Source organism: Equus caballus, chromosome 1, assembly GCF_041296265.1.
Source record: "Equus caballus isolate H_3958 breed thoroughbred chromosome 1, TB-T2T, whole genome shotgun sequence".
NCBI classification, from domain to species: Eukaryota; Metazoa; Chordata; class Mammalia; order Perissodactyla; family Equidae; genus Equus; species Equus caballus.
Window position 1 is genome coordinate 40673365 of NC_091684.1, and position 21382 is coordinate 40694746.

The window sequence follows — 21382 nt, forward strand, 5'->3', positions numbered from 1 at the left end:
TAGAAAACCCAGCCCTGCCCTTTAAAAGTGCATAAATAAAATAAATAATAAAATGCATAATAAAATAAAATATAACTTTTAGTTGCACAACTCATGTGTATATAAAGAAATGGCGCTACCTATGTGTTTTTAAAGGGCAGGGCTGGGTTTTCTATATTAGCTAGAACATTATCTACGGGCTTAGAGACCCTGGTCAAAGACTAAATGCTAATCCTTGCTGATTACATTCATTTTCAGGAGGTTATCTAACCATCCAGTCAGAATAGTTTATGCACTGTATTTTCAAAAATCAAGAAGAGGCCTTTTGTCATCTTAAGCCTCTTTATCTGAGCCATACTACATAATCATTTGCATTATGCTTTTGGTTCAACAGTTTTTATATCTTTAAGCTATCAAGAATCATTTTTTTAATGTTTTCTAAATCATCTTTAATCATCAAAACTCCTTTGGCCAATATTTGTAGCTGTTAAAAGTTTAAGGTGTGAATTCAATAACGTGATATTATTGAATGCAGTATTTGATTTTTAGGTTTGTCCTTTTACAATTAGATGCTGTCCAGATATAAAGACTTTACGGCAATTTAATCAGTGGATGACTAATTCTGGCCATTGTTGAAGGTTTTGTATATAAGAAGCAAATGTGCCAGTAACCACAATACTAAACACCTAGAGAAACATAATCCTTACTGTTTCTGAGGAGACTGTGAGTATAACTTCTACTGAGTGAATGTAATATTCGAGTTATTAGATTCATTTTTTCTCTGTTACATTTTTTAAAGGTCTAAATATTCATTCTGTATTCATCTATATAAATGGGACTATTTGAATTAGGGCTTATTCTTCTAGGATTTGATTTATTTGTCTTTTATTTTTTACCTATACATGAAATTCTTAATTATTGGATGACAAATTTCTTTATTAATTTAGCATTTTGTAATGAGTGTCTAAAGTGAAAATCTAATCTCTCTTATTCTCCCTTTTGAGACGCACGAGCCCAGTCCTCTAACATCATATGACCTGTCTGTATTGATATCCTATATTGAATAATTTCGCTTCATCCAAACCGACTGCTGTTAAATTAACTGTTATTAATACTGTTGTTGAACTTCACAGGCTGCCAATGTACTTCTTCAAATTATAAATCCCTCAAGACAAGTTTGGACCAAATTATGTAAATCTCTCTGGGGATGTGCCAAGTAGTTCATTATAGATGCTGGCCTAGGGTCATCCTAAAGAAGAATTACAGTGACGAAGAACATAATCTTTGGAGACAGGCTACCTACTCTTGAATATGGGCTTAGCTGCTTTCTACATACTTGTTGGGAAAGTCCTCTTTTAGCCTTGGCTTTCTCATCTGTAAAATGGAGAATATGTGCTACCTACTTTGCAGGGTTATCATGAGAATTAAATGAGATGACAGTAATAGTAAACGTAGTTATCCAGCATTTACTAGATGCCTAGCATGTTAAGAACTTTGCTTTCACTATCTGAATGGATTCTCATAATAACTTCGGGACAAGCTCTATTACTGACCCTGTTTTATAGAAAGGAGACCATCTTAGGGAAGGTAACTTCTTGCACACATGGCGTATGGAATGCAGTGCCCAGCACACAGCAAGCCCTCTGTAAGTGTTAGCTACTACTTTCTCCTACAACTTGCCGTCAGGCATTTTGAGGACACTTATTCTGCCTCTGAACATCTTTGAGCTGATGTGTATGACTGGGTTGTTTAGATGTCCTATAACCCAAACCCTAGGTTAAGCGTTCTCACTTTGCAATGGTAAGTTACTTTATGGAGGCAATGGATGGTATAAAATGATGGATTCCTGAAATATTTGATCAAAGCCTTCTGGTTTGAATGTTAGAACAGTGCTTATTGGTCTTTATGTATTAGTGTGTTCGTTCCTAAAATAGCATTGTAAAGACAGATTTTAGTTAAAAATTCATTTTTAAGGTAAATGGATTTTATCTTATAAAAATATTAAGATAAATCTAATACAATTTATGTCTGTTGCCCAACTATTAGACCAGTTGCTTTGCAACCATAAAAAGCTTAACACTTTCGGTGTTTTATTTTACACTTAAATGATACATTTTTATTTTCATAAATGGTGCTATATATACTATACTGTAGATACTGAAGGCACTGTATTCTGTGCCTTGCTTTTACAATCCATCTGAGATAACTTTTCATGTAAGCACATACAGATCTACCTCAGTTTTTTCTTGAAAGCAATTTGCATGGCATTCTGCTGTATGGTTGCACAATAAGTTATAAAATTATGTTCTCTGCTGATGGGCATTTAGGTCATTCCCAATCTTTCCTGTTATAAACAATGCTGTAATCAAAATCTTTGTACATTCCTTTTTCAACACATTTGTGATTATATTTGAGGTTAAATTTCTAAACATAGAATGGAAGGGATATGTATTTGAAATTTTCATGTATATTGCCATGTTCTTCTTGAAAGACCTCATAAAAATTCACGTTCCTACAAACAGCATTTATGTGTCTGTTTCACTCAACTTTGCCATCACTATAAAATGTCAATCTTTATTTGATAGGTGGAATCTGTTAGAACATTATAGTTTTAATTTACATTTCATTAATTATAAATGTAATTGAGAATATTTGCAAATGTTTTTGTCTAAAGGTTTTAAACTACATCTCCTTCTATGAAAAGCTTTTGCATGTACTATACCAATTTATATGGATTTGTTGGTCTTTTTCTTACTGAATTATAAAAGCTAATTAGATACTAAGAAAATTAGTCTTTTGTCATAATAGGTGCAGATACTTTATGGTTAAAATTTTTTCAGCTTTTTAAAAATAGATTAAAAAGCTTAAGAATTTTGATAGAGCAATTATAATTCAGTCTTCTTGAAATTATCTTTAAGTTATCTAAGAAGTAGGTTGTTATTTCTTACCTGTAAAATATTAGTGGGTTGAATTAAAAAATCACTAGAATCTTTTTCAAATCATGATATTAATTTTCCTTTTTTTGTTAAATATTTGTAAAAAAGGTAGTGTACCACCCAATACATTCTCAATTTCTATTTACTGAGACTTACCTAAGCAATTTCAATTAGGTAGCATCTCAGCAAAAAATTTAAAAAGCAATGGTTTTCCTGAAATTACATTCACACAATACTCTAGTTATGGTAGCATTTTGAGAAGATGGTGGAAGCTCTTTCTTTTTTTTGTGTGAGGAAGATTAGCCCTGAGCTACCATCTGTGCCTGTCTTCCCTAATTTATATGTGGGATGCCTGCTACACCATGGCTGGATCAGTCGTACATAGGTATGCACATGGGATTCGGCCCCCAGAAGTGGAGCACGTGAACCTAACCACTATGCCACTGGGCAGTCCCTAAGACGGTGGTAGCTTTTACATCCACATGATTACCTCAAATCAATAAATATTTATGAAGTAGCTATTAGAAACAATAGTAAAGACATAATGATAGATTTAAATGCACATTATATTGAGATTGAATCTAGAAAAATTCAAATGATCACAAAGTACCACGCACCCCCCACATTAGACTCTCAAAGACAGTTGGCAAAAGCCTTAAACATAAGGGATAATAAGAATGTGATGTTATGCTAGACAATTAGAAGGGATTTTTTTCAGTTAAGCTCCATTCAATATGACTTGAAAACCAAATGGAAATGTTGTTAAACAAAAGGAATCAATAGACCAAAAACATGTTACACCTTAAGATGACTGTGCTCACATTCACTTGCCCCAGTTTATTGCCTAACAAAATATAATCAAACCTAAGATTTCTCTACTTTGCATGAAGGTAAAATAAGCACAAAATAAGAGTATTATAAAAGTGTGATAGGTTAACCACGACATGGGTTATTCTTCTGTTTCAGGCAGGACCAAAATGTGGTTGTTATTAACAACAGCAAGTTTGATCTCCGCACTTGGAACTACACATGGTTTCTTCGGAAAATTAAATCCGGAAAGCCCTGAAGTAGCTATGAATATTGTAAGTTGCCAGAGGGAAAAATCCATAAAACTAAGAAATACTACCATGATTTAGAATCACAGAGAATTTAAGCTTTTACATGACCAATTAAAAATCATTAACAATATCTGCTTACTAGATGCATTTTAAAACTCAACTAAAACTTAAAGATTTGTTTTTTTCTGAATTATCAGAGTCAGATGATTTCCTATTGGGGATACCCAAGTGAAGAATATATAGTTGTGACTGAAGATGGTTATATCCTTGAGATCAACAGAATTCCTTACGGGAAGAAAAATTCAGAGAATAGAGGTATAACCTTCAACCTTTCCTTCGTTTTTCTCTCTTTCTCTTTTCCTCTTTCCCTTTTCCTCTTTTTCCCTCCCTCTTTCTCTCTCTTTTCCTCCCTTCTTCTCTTCCTTGTTTTTTTCCTCCCCCTGCCCCTCCTTCCATTTCTTCCTAAGGACTTAATGAGTCTTGCTTATTCTGGGAATGCAACAATAACAAATCTGTATCTCCAGTATTCGAGGAGATCAGCATCAAGTCAATGAGAGAGATAAATAAACAGATGATTCTAATAATATGTGATAAGTGCAATGTTAGAACTGTGCACAGAATATCAAACTGGAAGTGCTGATAAATGTATATAGCCCACTTAGGGGAAGTCAAGGAAAGCTTGCTCTCTGAAATAATAACTCAACTGAGTTCTAGAGGACCAGGAGGAATTAGCCAGGATTGCATTACTGTTACAAAGGGCAGAATGGGGAGGCAATTAGAAGCTTGTTTCCTCAACAGATAAAGGTCATTTTTTTAGTAATGTTTTTAGTAATATTAGCAATTTTCTTTTTCTCATTGTACAAAAATTGTGAAGTAGAAAAAGAATAAAATTAAACAAGACCACCCATAACTTAACCACTTAAATTAACATCATGCTGAATACCCTTAGCCATAATTTTGTCAATAGCGTTTTGAGATATCATTGGAATACAATAAACTGCACATATTTAAATTGTACCATTGCATAAATTTTGTCATCTGAAAAATTATCACCACAATAAGATAACATATTCAAAATATTCAACTCAATCAAGCAAATGTATTTAATACTAGGTATATGAAAATCTGTTTCTATCTTCATGCTTTTCTTAGAACAAGGAATGAATTTATAAAGCTTTTAAACAATTTTCTTCTTTAGGCCAGAGACCTGTTGTGTTTTTGCAGCATGGTTTGCTAGCATCGTCCTCGAACTGGATTTCCAACTTGCCCAACAATAGCCTGGGCTTCCTTCTGGCAGATGCTGGTTATGATGTGTGGCTGGGGAACAGCAGAGGAAATACCTGGGCCAGGAGAAATATATACTATTCACCAGATTCAGTTGAATTCTGGGCTTTCAGGTAAAGAAAAGGGGCAATGAAAAATGGGCAATTAACAATAAACATTGAGTTTAAAAAGCACAGGTATTCATGCATGGGTAGTCCAATCCAGTCCCTTTTTAACATATCACACTCCAAGTAGGAAGAGAAGGAGGGCATTTTTATCCTAATCCCTTCTTGAATTCTTCCATACCCCTCATTCCAAGGGGAACGTTTCCTCCAAAGTTTCTATGATCTCAGTACCCATTAATTAGAGATTCCAGGAATATGCTTTTCCAAACAGAATGAGCAAAATGCCTGAAGCAAAGAAATTCACTGCCCTTAGAAGATTCTGAAAGGCATATGGATACGGATTCAAGAGGATGTTAAACCCAGTTAGGGGTTTAAGGACAGGAACTTGAGTCATCAATAACAGCAAAGTGGGGGAGGGGGAGGAATAATTTGCACACCACAGAAACATTACCAAAGGTTTTCTATCACCGGCTCCCTTGTGCCTTATTTCTGGAAATTACTAATGGACGTGGAGAATGGGAGAGAATTTGGGTGATGATTCCAAGGTGCAAAAGTGCTCTGAGAGTTCAGAACTGAGAAGAAGCCTGTGGGTCCCCGGTGCAGGGAGGAAGAGGGAGAGTGACATGAAAGGAGACTAGAGAGGCTGACAAAGCCCAGATAATGAAGCCCTTGGAGCTCATTCTAAATGTAAGGAGAAACCACTGAGAAGGTTTAGACAGGGGAGTGGCATAATCCTGTGTTCATTTTCAAAAAAACGTTCTGGCTGATTTGTGAAGAATAAAATGGAGAAGGATATGGCTCCTATTAAATGGCAGTAGAACACTGCATACAAATGATTATTAAATCTGAACTTCAGTTTCAGGGATAGAAAGTCTCCAGCTACGGATACTATCTTGTTTGGCTTAAATTTCCACTGTAATGCTGTGCTTCAGAAATGATGTCAGTTATTTATAAGAAGCCATCCCAAAGAGCACCTGACACTCACTAATGGTCTTTATGCAACAAAGCTTAGAGAATCTAGTTTTTTATTTCTCAAAGGGAGCCTTAGCTATAAATATGTTTGACTTTTAGAAATTATAGCAAGGAAAGGTATTCAGTTATTTTTTTTCTTGTAGCTTTGATGAAATGGCTAAATATGACCTCCCATCTACAATCGACTTCATTTTAAAGAAAACTGGACAAGAGATGCTACACTATGTTGGCCATTCCCAGGGTACCACCATTGGTAGGTAAAAGGAGTCAAGGCAAGTAGCTCAGTTTGTATAAATCCCTTTCCAGTTGTTATGCAGGCATGCTGGTCATCATGATAATTGCTTTCCATTCATTACATACTGTAATGCATACTGCAACCCAACAATATAGGAAGAATTGTTATTTCTGTTGTATATGTGGGGAAACAAAACGGGGTAAATAATTTGTGTGAGGTAACATAATTATGACAAATAGTGTGGCTCAGATACCAGCTCAGGCATTCTAATCCCCAAGCCCATGTTCTGAAACATATACCAAATGGACTCTGGACAATTCATTCCACTCATTCAACCACATTGATGGGGCACCTACAATATGTCGTAAGAATACAGCAATAAATAAAATAGATCAAAATCTCTGTCTTCCAACTTCTTATACTCTATTTGGAGGAAGCAGAGAAAATAACAAAGATTAAAAAATAAAATGCAGAGTATGTAAAGACATGAAGGAGATCTCAGCCAACTCTGTATGAGGTGGCTCTTCAGAGTCTTCTCAAGTGGGACTACATGGCTGAGCCTATTTACGCACTTGTCGATTAGTCTTTAAATGCAGGCTGCCTCCAGGAAGTGGGCATAAGCTTGGGTTCTCTTGAGCAAAAGCACACACACATACACACACACCCCTTCTTCACTGGTTCCTTGTTGTTCTGTTTCAGGTTTTATTGCTTTTTCTACCATTCCCAAGCTGGCTAAAAGAATTAAAGCCTTTTATGCATTAGCTCCAGTTGCCACTGTGAAGTATACGAAAAGCCTGATAAACAAACTTACACTTATTCCTCCATTCCTCTTCAAGGTATGTGGTTCTCTTTCACTGAATCTAAGATATCAAATTCTCCATGAGTTTCAAAGTGATGGAAAGATAACAAAAACACCTGGTGGGCAATCATGTTTATATCCAAAAATGGAAACGCACAGATGTATATTATTTCTTGAATAGTACTGACCATGTTTGAATACCCATTACAGCCTGTACATCCCCAACTTAATTTTTTGTTCTTGATTACTTCCTGTGGGTTAGTAATGCCTGGGAGTGTTTTTGCTCCTGTGTAGATGTTTTACTTACCAAGCACTTCACACAGCTATGTCAAGGCTGTGATTCCATCCCTGGAGCAAGGAAGGGGAAATAAAAACCCCAAAAAATAGTCAAATATGAAGCCTGAACTACCTGGGCCAAGAAAACTGGGAATAGGAAGGACAGGAAAGTAAGGAAAGTGAAGGGAAAAGGAGAATGAGAAAAGCAATGGTTGAGTGAACAAGGACTTTGAGATGACTCATCAAAAACTTTTAGTGTTCCAAGCCTTTTCCTAAGAGCTCCATCTTTTTTAAATTGAATATGGCCGTAGCATAGATTTCAACAAACCATAAATATTAAGTGCCTTGAACAGTAGGCATCCATTGTAGGGAATTAATAATCTTTACTTTTTCTAACACTTAATCACTGACCACTCCCATCTACCAAAACCAACACATACACCTGCATACAGTTTCCTTTAGGACACAGTTTAACCTCAGGCTATAAAATGTAGTGATGCCATTTCCTTCTGTGGTTTTGTATTATTAATTTCTTTTCACTCTAAATTAACATGTGTCTAAAATCTAAGAGACATTATCTGTAGTCAAACTACATTTGGAAAATTTTTATTCAAAATGTGAAATTTTGTGATGACCCTGAGTATATTTACTCTCTACAGTGATTCAGAACCTGTTTATTTCCTTCTTGTACTCAGATTTCCTGATACACAATGCAGAGAATGATTAAAAAAAAGAAAAAAAAGCATTAGACCTCAAGTCATGGGCTTGGATCAGGCTTCTAGCTACAATCCATTTCTAGTTAGCTTAAGACCCTGACTATTTATTAGCCTTATGTTTTCTCATGTATAAAATGGGGATAACAAAATGTCTACTTTCCTCAAGAAGAGTTGGGGCAAATCCTTTCAATTATTAAACTATATAGCTCCATTGTCTTTCTAAAAGCTTTGCTAAACATATGGCTCGGAGTGACCATTTCCCCTTCTGATCCTTTTACAATTTATTGCTGAAATCACATATCTTGGCACTTAATTATGTTATTCTTCCATGTTGCTTTATAATTTTATTCCATAACTCTTATTATCCCAACTAGACTATAACTTCTTAGCAGCCAGTGCAGTTCTTGATGCAACAACAAATACCCAATATTGACATCTGCCCTGTCCATTCCACAACTTCATTTTGGGAATTAAATGAGAGAACATATTTAAAATTCCTAAAACAATATATAGAAATATGAAAATCTCATCAGCCTAATCAAAACTGTACAAGCAGGTTAGACAAATTGATGAGTCTTTTCTGCAACTTGACTTTCATAAACCTCTTTTTATAAAACTTGCTTTTATTTTTCAGATTATATTTGGTAACAAAATATTCTACCCACACAACTTTTTTGATGAATTTCTTGCTACTAAAGTGTGCTCCCGTGAGACGTTGAACCTCATCTGCAGCAATGCCTTATTTATCATTTGTGGATTTGACAATAAGAACTTGAACACGGTTTGTATGCATTGAAATTTCTATTCAGGGTACTTTGAGCAAAATTTTTGATTACCTGCCCTATCATAACTTAGAAATGGTACTTTATAAGAACTAGGAGTAGCTTCAGAATTATGTCCATGATACACAGATAAGCCCCAAAGAAATCACAAATCATTGCTCCCAGTTGTGTCCCCTCCAGTTCCCTTCCATTACCCCAATTGCCCCCTAAAGTAAACAATATGTACAAAAAAATAACAACTCACTATTGACTTCTGACCACCTAAGTAATTGGAGTGACATTTAAATTCTGTGAGGTGAGGTATTGAACCATATATTTTGGCAGGCTCCTCTGTAGGAAAAAAACAGGTAAGCACTGAATAAATGTTCTGATAAATATTTTTAATGCAGATAGTCATTCCCATAAATTTTATAAAACTTATTTCAGAGCGACTTTTTATGTAAGATCTTGTCAAGACCCTTTTCTGCTATTTCACTTAGCTTGCACTGAGTTGGAGTTTTAAAACATATATGACAAAATGTGACATCATAAAATATTTAAGAGTATGGATTCAGATTAAGAACCTAAATTCAAATCCTATCCTTGGAACTGACTTAAATCCTTCTGTGCTGGTGTCCTTATCTACAAAATGGGTTATTGTGAAGATTAAATGAGCCAATATATGTAAAGCATATAGAGCATACTACAAAACATATGGCTCACAGTTTATCATATATTTTGCTACTAATACTGTTATACATTGACAACTACCCTAGCTCAAAATTGTCAGTTTAGTCATATACCCTTGAACTCCTAAGAAAATCAGGGCCACTGATAACATGGTATAATTCTACCTACAGTTTACTCACTAAAGAATACTTGTAGAGTCACTACTAAGTGTTGTAGTCACTGAGAACATAGTGGTGAAAAAGACAGATACGGCTCCCGACCTCATGAAAATCAAGGACAGTCAGTTCTCTTTCTCAATGCTAGTGATCATCTCTGTGGATATTGAAATATATGTGAGCAAAGGAAACTTTCCTTAGTCTCTATTTTGAGTGGTAAATAAGAGCCTCCTTTTTCTCTCTTGCAAGGGAGTTAATATCCATGGTTCTGGGAATGTTTGTCATTCCGTATGTGGAGTATGACAGAGCAGTCGATCCTTCTTGCACCAAGAAAAGGCAGCGTAGATTACTGCATTGCAACAATAAGATCCTTATAAGAAAAAGAAAAATAAAAGACAAACATAAGGAAATTAGATATTTCATGTTCTGCATGACAATTATGTGGAGAGACACTTCGGGCCCCTATGAAGATGTTCAATTTGTATCACTCTATCCAAGACCCTCTCTATACAGTGGCATTAAGATCCATTATGAATATGTCTACACAGTGTGAGAAGGGAGTTTCAGTTTTTTGTCTGGGCTCTGATCAAGGTGGGTTAGGGCCCTGATGGCAGGATAGCAAAACAGTTGGTGAAGATATTACATACAACATTTCATCCACTGCCCTCTGGCACTGGGTAGAGAAGAGTAAAAAGCTGAGAATTTAGGCTCAGAGACCTAGGTTAAAGTCTCTGGTTCCACCTTGTTACTATCTCTGTAACACTGGACATTTCTCTAAACTTATTTTAGCCCCAGTTCCCATTTTGATAAAATGGCAATGGTCACCTCTCCTCCTTAAGTGGCTACAAATGAGAGAAAATAGCCCATGCAATTGCTCTCTGCAAGCTCTGAAGTGACATACAACTGTGTTGCTTGTATCCTTCCAGTAAATGTTTCCCTTAAACATGTGACCTAGATCAGAAAACTTAAATCTTAGCTGTTGTTGCAAACTGAATATATGTCTAAGTGTGCGTGTCTGCATGCATGTTTACTTTCTAGAGTCGCTTGGATGTGTATCTGTCACACAACCCAGCGGGAACTTCAGTTCAAAACATGCTCCACTGGACCCAGGTATAGTTTCTCAAAATGCTGTTAAAATTTATTTCGTGGGCCTTAACCCCTAGCACTTTACCTAATGCTCATTCTTAAACTACTCTGTCCAATGGTCCCAGCAGAGAATTTTTTCTGGCATGTGGCTACCACCTGAAAATAAATGTCAATCCATGCGAATGAAAATCTTATGAAAACAGACACTTTGGGTAGCAAAGAAATGAATTATTTTTAGGACTTGGCATGCATGAAAAGTTATTTCAAGTAAAGCTGCATTTAAACTTGCATAAGTACCTTGTCTTGGATGATAAATCTTTTTTTGGAATGAGCAAAATGTTTTTTAATCACTGTTTAAATTGAAAAGAATCTACATGAAAATGTTTGAATTTTATTTTTATACAGCAAGAAGAGTTTTTATTTGCTTGTGTTCTTAATTTCTCTAGGCTATTAAGTCCGGAAAATTTCAAGCTTTTGACTGGGGAAGCCCAGTTCAGAACATGGCGCACTATGATCAGGTAAGCTTCTTAAAGTTGAAATTATTCACATTTCGAAAAGCAAAGATATAAAAGGTTGAAGATGAAATTATGATAACTGTGCATATATTTTCCAAAGGAATTTTGGCGCCTAGACACAGCTTAAGGAAATTATAAAATAGACAAGTATTTCCTCGGAATCCCTTCATCATGTCAGACATCACCCCAGTCCCCCATTCTCCCACTGTGCACTCATGCTGCAGCGTCTGTGCTCATTCAAGCTGCCCTCAAGTGTGCTCCAAAGTACCACACCACTACTACACCACTAGAGAAGCTTTCTAGACTTTATCACCCCTCACCACATTGGACAGACCTGCCCTGGATCCCAGACTCCAAGCATACTGTTCTCTCCTTTCTGAGGTGCAATTAAGTTATATGATAAACCAACAATTCTAACAGTTCATGAGATAGAGCTGGAATTTCTCATCTTCTTAAACAACAGCCTTTCCTTTGTTGACAACCAGAGAAGTGATTCTACCACATTTCCCGATATAAGAGAAGGATGGTGTACTTGCAGCTCAAAGTTGAAAATATGTTTCATCAGACAGGGGCCTTGTAGCCTAGACAGACATATTGAGCACTCCTCCTTCTTGTTGTCGCACAAAGAGCCCAGGCTTTGGAGTCCTTCCTATCTAGGGTCAATATGAGTGCAGACAATAATTTTTTCCTCTTTCCACTCAGACTCTGGGAGTTATTGACAATATTTAATGGGATAATGTCTATAGGGCCTTAGCTGAAGGTAAACCCACAGATTATCACCGGCTAAATTTGAACAAGGGAAGTATCTTGCATTATTTTTGTAGACCTTTCCCACCCCACCTTACCCCTCCCCCAATTTTTCCACTAAAATAGTAGCTGAACAGCCCTACTTATTTGCATCTACTTCCATGATTCAGTATTTAGAAGTGGTTTATATCTCTTCACCACAATATCCTATCTGTAGAGAAGACATCCCCCCTTTTTTACATCTTTGATGTCTTTAAAGAGGTTTTCAGAACACCATCAGATTAAACATTTGTTGAAAACACTATTATTCCCAACCAACACCTCCTCAAAGCCCAAAATACAGACTCTCTTTGAATCTACCTTTCTACTGGGCTCTAATATCAGTAATCAGAGGACTCCATCTTGGAGGCCCTGCAATGCCAAATCCCAAGTCCACCCTCCCTCCAACGAAGCCAATAACAGCTCACAATGGCCGTCTACTAACTGAGGCAGTGACACTAACTTAAGATCCAGAAGCTAGCATCTAAGAATCTCTCTGAACATGGAATATAAGTACAGGAGAGTAAGTTTACTATTATGGATATTCTCCACACTTTTCCCTTTCCTCCAGTATATAAGGGACTATAACAAAGCAGTAAAATACTATGGAAAATTGCATACGATATAATATTTTGCTATGGCAAGTTGGCTATTACGTAAGGTGAGAATACAGAAAATTTTAGCATATTGGACTAGTATTCTTGAGAATATGATCTAAAAAGCTAACAAAATTCTCTGTGAATAGTGGGAAAATTAGCAATGATTCTCTTATTCCCTTGTCTTGCTTTATAAGCCTGTTTAAAATCTATGTGTGAATGGTAATTTTCTAGAAATATGAAATGAGAGTGATGATAGCTTTTTTCAGAATTTGAACCAATATTTAGCAAAATGAGGTAAGTTCAATAAATACAGCTCCTAAAGTGAACTGACTGACCTATTGATCAACCATGCTGGGAAGTCAATACAAAGCCAGAATAAAAGACTCAAGAAATTTAGAGGAGATCATACTTTAGAGTACTTGGGTAGAAAAAAATCTATTAAACTTAGAATCCAATCAAATCCACTTCCTTCAATTTGTGTTAATATCTAAGTTTCTGATTTGTCAGAATTGTTATCTAAGCATGGTCAAGGACCAGCAGCATCAGTATCACCTGGGAAAGCAGAATCTAGGCTAATCCCGCAAATGTACTACGTCAGAATCGTTGTCTTAACAAGATCTCCAGGTGATTCACAGGCCCTTTAGAGTCTGAGAAACACTGATCTAAAACATATTGCATCCACTTTGCTCTGTGGATAAAGGTGACCTTCTCTGAACAATCATTGTTTAGGATTTACTTATGAAACGAGGTCATGCCATTTGTGACAACATGGATGGTCCTTGACGGCATTATTCTAAGTGAAATAAGTCAGATGGAGAAAGACAAATACCGTATGATCTCACTTATATGTGGAATCTAAAAATAAAAAAACCAAAGAACCAAGGTCATTGATACAGAGAACATATTGGTGGTTGCCAGAGGCAGGGGGTGGAGTGTGGCAAAATGGGTGAAGATGATCAAAAGGTACAAACTTCCAGTTACAAAGTAAATAAGTCCTGGGGATGTAATGTACAACATAGTTACTATAGTTAATGGTACTGTATTATATATTTGAAAGTTACCAAGAGAGTAAATCTTAAAAGTTCTCATCACAAGAAAAGAAATTTGTAACTGTGTATGGTGATGGATGCTAACTAGGCTTATTGTGGTGATCATTTTTCAATATAAATGTATATCAAATCATTATGTTGTATACCTGACACTAACATAATGTTATATGTCAACTATATCTCAATAAAATAATCTGGGTCAGTTAAGGTAAAATAGTCTACCCAAGGGATAAGTATTGAGGCTTAAAGCACAGTTACCTATGAAAACTGAGGTTCTCTCTCTCTTGTGTTTTAGCCTTCACCTCCCAACTATAATTTGACAGACATGAGAGTGCCAATTGCAGTGTGGAGCGGTGGCAATGACTGGTTGGCTGACCCTCAAGACGTTGACCTCTTGCTTCCAAAACTCTCTAATCTCACCTACCACAAGAAGATTCCTCCTTACAATCACTTGGACTTTATCTGGGCAATGAATGCCCCTCAAGAAGTTTACAATGAAATTATTTCTATGATGAAAGAAGATAAAAAATAATTCTGGATTTAAAGAATTATCCATTTATTTTTCCAAAATACTTTCTTTTCTGACACGTAGTTTCCTATAATGTTTGAGATGGAGTGCTTCTTTCTGTAATTTTGACTTTACAAATATATTAGCATCAACAAACTTCTCATTTGTCGCTTTGAATTTAAACGAATTTTTAACATTTGATATTCACTTAAAAATGTATCTAGAAACACTTGAAAGAACACAGTCCTGGAGGGGTGAAAATTCTCTTCCGATCCTCCCATAGTTTATCTTCTAAACTCAGCAAAGATTATGAGCCATGAATCATGAGTTTTGCCAAAAGACAGTCCAGATATTGAATATTGACACCTCTTATGCATGCTTGGGATTGAGAAAATTGCTTTCTATTGTCTATTCATGCTGAAGCTCAGTCTCTCCACCTGTCCATTGGGGATATCACTTGCTGTTTTGCATGTTTAACTCCATGATATGGAAAATTAGGCTATCAACTGATTTGAAGACAACACACTTTGACTTCCTAGGGAGAAGACAGCAAGGGTATGTTAGGAAGCAACAGGCAACCCTGGTTCAGGAAGTTGGGAGGTAAAGGGTATGCTTTCCATCCCTACTGCTATCCCCCTGCTTTACCCTTGGACTTTGACCACAAAACATGCACTGACTAACCAAAATATTTTTTAAAACACTACCACTGCCCTGACAAGCACAGGATTCAGAAACATTCCCACTGATATTTAAGACAGAATATACAACTGCCACCAGTTTGTGCCAACCTCCAATAAATGACTCCTCCAAACTTCCAAAATTTCCATAGTAAAGCCTCACCTGAGAATTTCTATTAACCTTGTAATATTGTGACCTTATATTCTATGCAATTAAGCTTTTTGTATCTCACTTATTATGCTATGGTAGGGTTTCATATATGAAATATAAATAACGTAAAGGAGTATCATGTACCCATGTGGTATATAGAACATAGTGAGTATTCACAAAAAAAAAACCCCAGTAAATAATTTTTGTTGTATTCCAATTTTCTTCAACCTTTGCTAGAAAGCCTGAAGTTTCCAGTTTACTTTTACCCGCTCCCCTTTATTTTTAAATTTGAAACAAGAAATTGCTGGAAAAAAAAGTCATTTAGGAGCCTTTATTTCAATACTTCAGTGAACTTTGTGGGCAGCCTTTAGTAAACTGACATGAGCATCTCAGTGACTAGTGACAAATATTCATGGTGATGAAGCCAGCTAAGGACAGCTAACTCTGCCTTCTCAAGAAAAGAACAATCAGTATATTCTTAGTCTCCTGTGCTTTTGTAGCTAACTGCCTTTCTTTTGTAGATTACATCATGTTCACCGCCAAAAAATTAATTACAGTCCATCACCTCACATGTGAGCCTGATCACCTCTTTTCCCTCCCCCTCACCCCTTCCCCTATGGTAACCACCAATCCAGTCTCCAATGCTATGTGTTTGTTTGCTGTTGTTTTTATCGTCTCTCCCTCTGACTTATTTCACTTCGAATAATACCCTCAAGGTCCATCCATGTTGTCACAAATGGCCGGATCTCATCATTTTTTATGGCTGAGTAGTATTCCATTGTGTATATATACCACATCTTCTTTATCCATTCATCCCTTGTTGGGCACGTAGGTTGCTTCCAAGTCTTGGCTATTGTGAATAATGCTGCAAATGAACATAGGGGTGCATGTATCTTTATGCATTTGTGTTTTCAAGTTCTTTGGATAAATACCCAGCAATGGGATAGCTGGATCACATGGTAGGTCTATTCTTAATTTCTGAGGATACTCCAGACTGCTTTCCATAGTGACTGCACCTGTTTGCACTCCCACCAGCCATGTACGAGGGTTCCCTTCTCTCCACATCCACTCCAATACTTGTTGTCTCCTGTCTTGTTAATTATTGCCATTCTGACTGGAGTGAGGTGATACCTCATTGTAGTGTTGCTTTGCATTTCCCTGGTAGCTAATGATGTTGAGCATCTTTTCATATGCCTGTTGGCCATCCATATATCTTCTTTGGAGAAATCTCTGTTCAGATCTTTTGCCAATTTTTTAATTGGTTGCTGGTTTTTTTGTTGTTGAAATGTATGAGTTCTTTATATATTTTGGATATTAACCCTTACCTGATATATGGTTTGCAAATATCTTGCCCCAATTGTTAGGTTGTCTTTTCATTTTGTTGATGGTTTCCTTTGCTGTGCAGAAGCTTTTTAGTTTGACGTAGTCCCATTTGTTCATTTTTTTCTTTTGTTTCCCTTGCCCAGTCAGACATGGCACTCGAAAATATGCTGTTCAGACGGATGTCAGAGCGTACTACCTATGTTTTCTTCTAGAAGTTTCATGGTTTCAGGTCTTACATTCAAGTCTTTAATCCATTTTGAGTTGATTTTTGTGCATGGTGCAAGGTAATGGTCTACTTTTGTTCTTTTGCATGTGGCTGTCCAGTTTTCTCAACACCATTTATTGAAGAGTCTTTCCTTTCTCCATCGTATGCTCTTGGCTCTCTTGCCGAATATTAGCTGTCCATAAATGTGTGGGTTTATTTCTGGGCTCTCAATTCTCTTCCATTGATGTGTGTGTCTGATTTTGTACCAGTACCATGCTGTTTTGGTTACTATGGCTTTGTAGTATATTTTGAAATCAGGGAGTGTGATACCTCCAGCTTTGTTCTATTTTTTCAGGAATCCTCTGGTTCTTCAGGGTCTTTTGTTGTTCTATATAAATTTTAGGATTCTTTGGTCTATTTCTGTGAAAAACATTGTTGGAACTTTGATAGGGATTGCATTGAATCTATAGATTGCTTTAGGAAGTATGGACATTTTAACAGTGTTAATTCTTCCAATCCAAGAGCACGGAATATCTTTCCATTTCTTTGTGTCTTCTCATTTTCTTTCAACAATGTTTTATAGTTTTTGGTGTACAGATATTTCACCTCGTTGGTTAAGTTTATTCCTAGGTATTTTATTCTTTTTGTTGCAATTGTAAGTGGGATTGTATTCTTAATTTCTCTTTCTGCTACTTTTTTGTTAGTGTATAGAAACACAACCGATTTTTGTATGTTGATTTTGTATCCTGCGACTTGATTGTATTCATTTATTGTTTCTACAAGTGTTTTAGTGGATTCTTTAGGGTTTTCTATATATAAAATCATGTCATCTACAAAGAGTGACAGTTTCACTTCTTCTTTTCCAATATGGATCCCTTTTATTTCTTTTTCTTGCCTGATTGCTCTGGGTAGGACTTCCAATACTATGTTAAGTAAGAATGGTGACAGTGGGCATCCTTCTCTGGTTCCTGGTCTTAGAGGGATATCTTTCAGTTTTTCTCCATTGAGAATGATATTTCCTGTGGGTTTGTCATATATGGCCTTTATTATGTTGAGATATTTTCCTTCAATACCCATTTTACTTAGAGTTTTTATCATAAATGGATGCCGTATGTTGTCAAATGCTTTCTCTGCATCTATTGAGATGATCATGTGATTTTTATTCTTCATTTTGTTAATGTGGTGTATCATGTTGATAGACTTGCGGATGTGGAACCATCCCTGCATCCTTGGAATGAAACCCACTTGATCATGATGTATGATGTTTTTAATGTATTATTGTATTCGGTTTTCTAGTATTTTGTTGAGGATTTTTGCATCAATATTCATCAATGCTATTGGCCTGTAATTTTCTTTTTTTGTGTTGTCCTTGTCTGGTTTTGGTATCAGGATAATGTTGGCTTCATACAACAAGTTAGGAAGCCTCCCCTCCTCTTCAATTTTTTGGAAGAGTTTGGGAAGGATAGGTATTCAGTCTTCTGGTCCTGGACTTTTATTTTTTGGGAGGTTTTTCTTGCTGTTTCTATCTCCATACTGGTGATTGGTCTATTTGAATTCTCTACTTCTCCTTGGTCTAGTTTTGGAAGGTTGTATGTTTCTAAGAATTTATCCATTTCTTCTATATTATCCAATTTGTTGGCATACAGCTTTTTATTTTTTTAAAGATTTATTTTTTTCCTTTTTCTCCCCAAAGCCCACCGGTACATAGTTGTATATTCTTAGTTGTGGGTCCTTCTAGTTGTGGCATGTGGGATGCCGCCTCAACGTGGCTCAACGAGTGGTGCCATGTCTGCGCCCAGGATTCGAACTGACGAAACACTGGTCCGCCTGCAGCGGAGCGCACAAACTTAACCACTCGGCCCCCGGGCCGGCCCCAGCATATAGCTTTTCATAGTATTCTCTTCTTATCTTTTGTATTTCTGAGGTGTTCATTGTAATTTCCCCTCTTTCATTTCTGATTTTATTTATTTGAGCCTTCTCTCTTTTTTTCTTGATGAGTCTAGCTAAGGGTTTGTCAATTTTATCTTTTCAAAGAACCAGCTCTTGGTTTCATTAATTTTTTCTATTGTTCTTTTAGTCTCTATTTCATTTATTTCTGCTCTGATTTTTATTATTTCCTTCTTTCTGCTGATTTTGGGATTTGTTTGTTCATCTTTTCCCAGTACCTTTAGATGCACTGTTAGATTGCTTATTTGGGATTTTTCTTCCTTGTTGCGGTAGGCCTGAATTTCTATAAACTTTTCTCTTAGAACCGCTTTTGCTGTGTCCCACAGATTTCGGTATGTTGTATTTTCATTTTCACTTGTATCCAGAAACTTTTTGATTTCTCCTTTGATTTCTTCATTGACCCAATCGTTGGTCAGTAGCATTTTGTTTAATCTCCACATTTTTGTAACTTTTCCGGTTTTCTTCCTGTAGTTGATTTCTAGTTTCATACCTTTACATAACTTTGTGGTCAGAAAAGAGGCATGGTATTATTTCGATCTTCTTAAATTTATTGAGACTTGTTTTGTGGCCTAATATGTGATCAGTCCTGGAGAATGTCCCATGAGCATTTGAAAAGAAAGTATATTCTGTGGTTTTTGGATGGAATATTCTATATATATCCACTAAGTCCATCTGGTTAAATGTGTCCTTTAAGGCCAGTGTTTCCTTACTGATCTTCCGTTTGGATGATCTATCCATTGGTGTAAGTGGAGTGTTATTAAAGTCCCCTACTATTATCGTGTTACCGTCTATTTCTCCTTTTATGTCTGTTAATAATTGCTTTATATATTTAGGTGTTCCTATGTTGGGTGCATAGATATTTACACGCGTTATATCTTCTTGTTGGATTGTTCCCTTTATCATTATAAGTGCCCTTCTTTGTCTCTTGCTACAGTTTTTGTTTTAAAGTCTATTTTGTCTGATATAAGTATTGCTGCCCCCGCTTTCTTTTCTTTGCCATTTGCATGGAATATCTTTTTCCATCCTTTCACTTTCAGTCTGTGAGTGCCTTTAGGTCTGAAGTCTGTCTCTTGGATGCAGCGTATATATAGGTCTTGCTTTTTATCCAGTTGGCCACCCTATGCCTTTTGATTAGAGCATTTAGTCCATTGACATTTGAAGTAGATATTGATAAATATGTATTTATTGCCATTTTGTTACCTTTTTTTCTGGGTGTTTTAGTAGTTCTTTTCTGTTCCTTTCTTTTTCTCTTGCTCTCTTCCCTTGTGGTTTGATGACTTTCTTTAGTAATATGTTTGATTTATTTTGTCTTACTTATTTGCTTACTTATTATAGGTTTCTGATTTGTGGGTACCATGATGAGGATTTTATGAAGCGTTACTCAGTGTAATGCTGAGTGAGTTCCTGGGCTTTACACAGATGTCTGGCAAAAGAAAAATGCAAGTTGAGTATGAGCTGCAAGCATGAGAGCAAAGAAAAGAGAAGTAGCTGGATAGACATTAGAATGAGAAGGAAGGAACAGAGCCAAGAAAAAAGTAAAAAAGATATTTGAAGGTACAGGAAGGGATTTGAGTTTCCAGATGCAAACCTCATCTGTGTTGCCACGTCTCAGTTGGTCTTTGTCCTAGCCCTACTCAAAGAGATCAGATTGTAAAGGCCATATATAATTGAAGTCAAACAGGGAAAAGCATTTAAGTCACACAAGTAAGATGCCATTCTAGAATTTTCTTTTGAAAGTAACACTCAGGAAAACAAGTAAAAATACAAATGACATGAACTTTCTGCTTAAGTATCTCACCCTAATAAGTGGTTTTAAAATGGGTTCCTTATAATAGCAGTGAGTCCAAAACCTTATCAAGGATATTAAATTATAGCTAAAATGAACTGTAAAACAATTCAAGGCATCATATTGTAACAAGGTGATGTTATAGTAAGGGCTACAGTAAGTATGGATATACGCGAACCTAAAACTAAGTGCATTCTTGTCAACTTGAAAGTAGAGAAGAATATATATGTTTTCAAGAAAGCAATATAACAAAATTGTTATAAACATGAAGTAGGAAGTCAGAGTGCCCTGGATTCAAGTTCTAGTTCAATGATTTATCATATGGAGAAAGTTGTTTTCTCCCTGAGCCTCAGTTTACTACAATGGAAATAATGAGAGTATCTATCTTATAGAGTTGCTGTGAGGATCTCCACATTCATTTATTGAACAAATATCTATTGAATGTCTTCTCTATGCCAGACATTCTATTATTATTAGTGCATGAACCACGGCAGCACTCAATCAATATCACCTATTATTATTTTTATAGCTCCAAGGCACTGTCTATTAAGATCATTATTCTTTGCTCTTATATACTAGACAGTCTTCTTATCATAACTTAGCTTCAAGGTAGGCTAACCTACTCAGTGGGAAGTTCGTAGAGTAGCCAATGTTGGGTCTGATCTACCAAGTAGCAGTTGATTTCTCTGTACACATAAAGCATTGATATTCAGGCTTATCAGGTCTTTCTTGTAGTTTTGGTTAGTAGAAACCAATTCCTCAAAGCCTGATTACCTTTAAGTATA

At 36.1% G+C, this 21382-nt stretch overlaps 1 protein-coding gene across 1 annotated transcript; it reads left to right on the top strand.

Annotated features, from left to right (window-relative positions):
- Positions 1 to 2751: 2751 nt before the first annotated feature.
- On the top strand, positions 2752 to 14664 carry LOC111771795 (gastric triacylglycerol lipase). Its single transcript, XM_023634827.2, has 9 exons — positions 2752 to 3997; positions 4171 to 4288; positions 5172 to 5370; positions 6477 to 6586; positions 7268 to 7404; positions 8994 to 9140; positions 11004 to 11075; positions 11498 to 11569; positions 14296 to 14664. Exons 1-9 carry the CDS (start codon positions 3860 to 3862, stop codon positions 14530 to 14532), a joined length of 1230 nt encoding a protein of 409 aa, XP_023490595.2. The 5' UTR covers positions 2752 to 3859; the 3' UTR covers positions 14533 to 14664.
- Positions 14665 to 21382: the final 6718 nt, after the last annotated feature.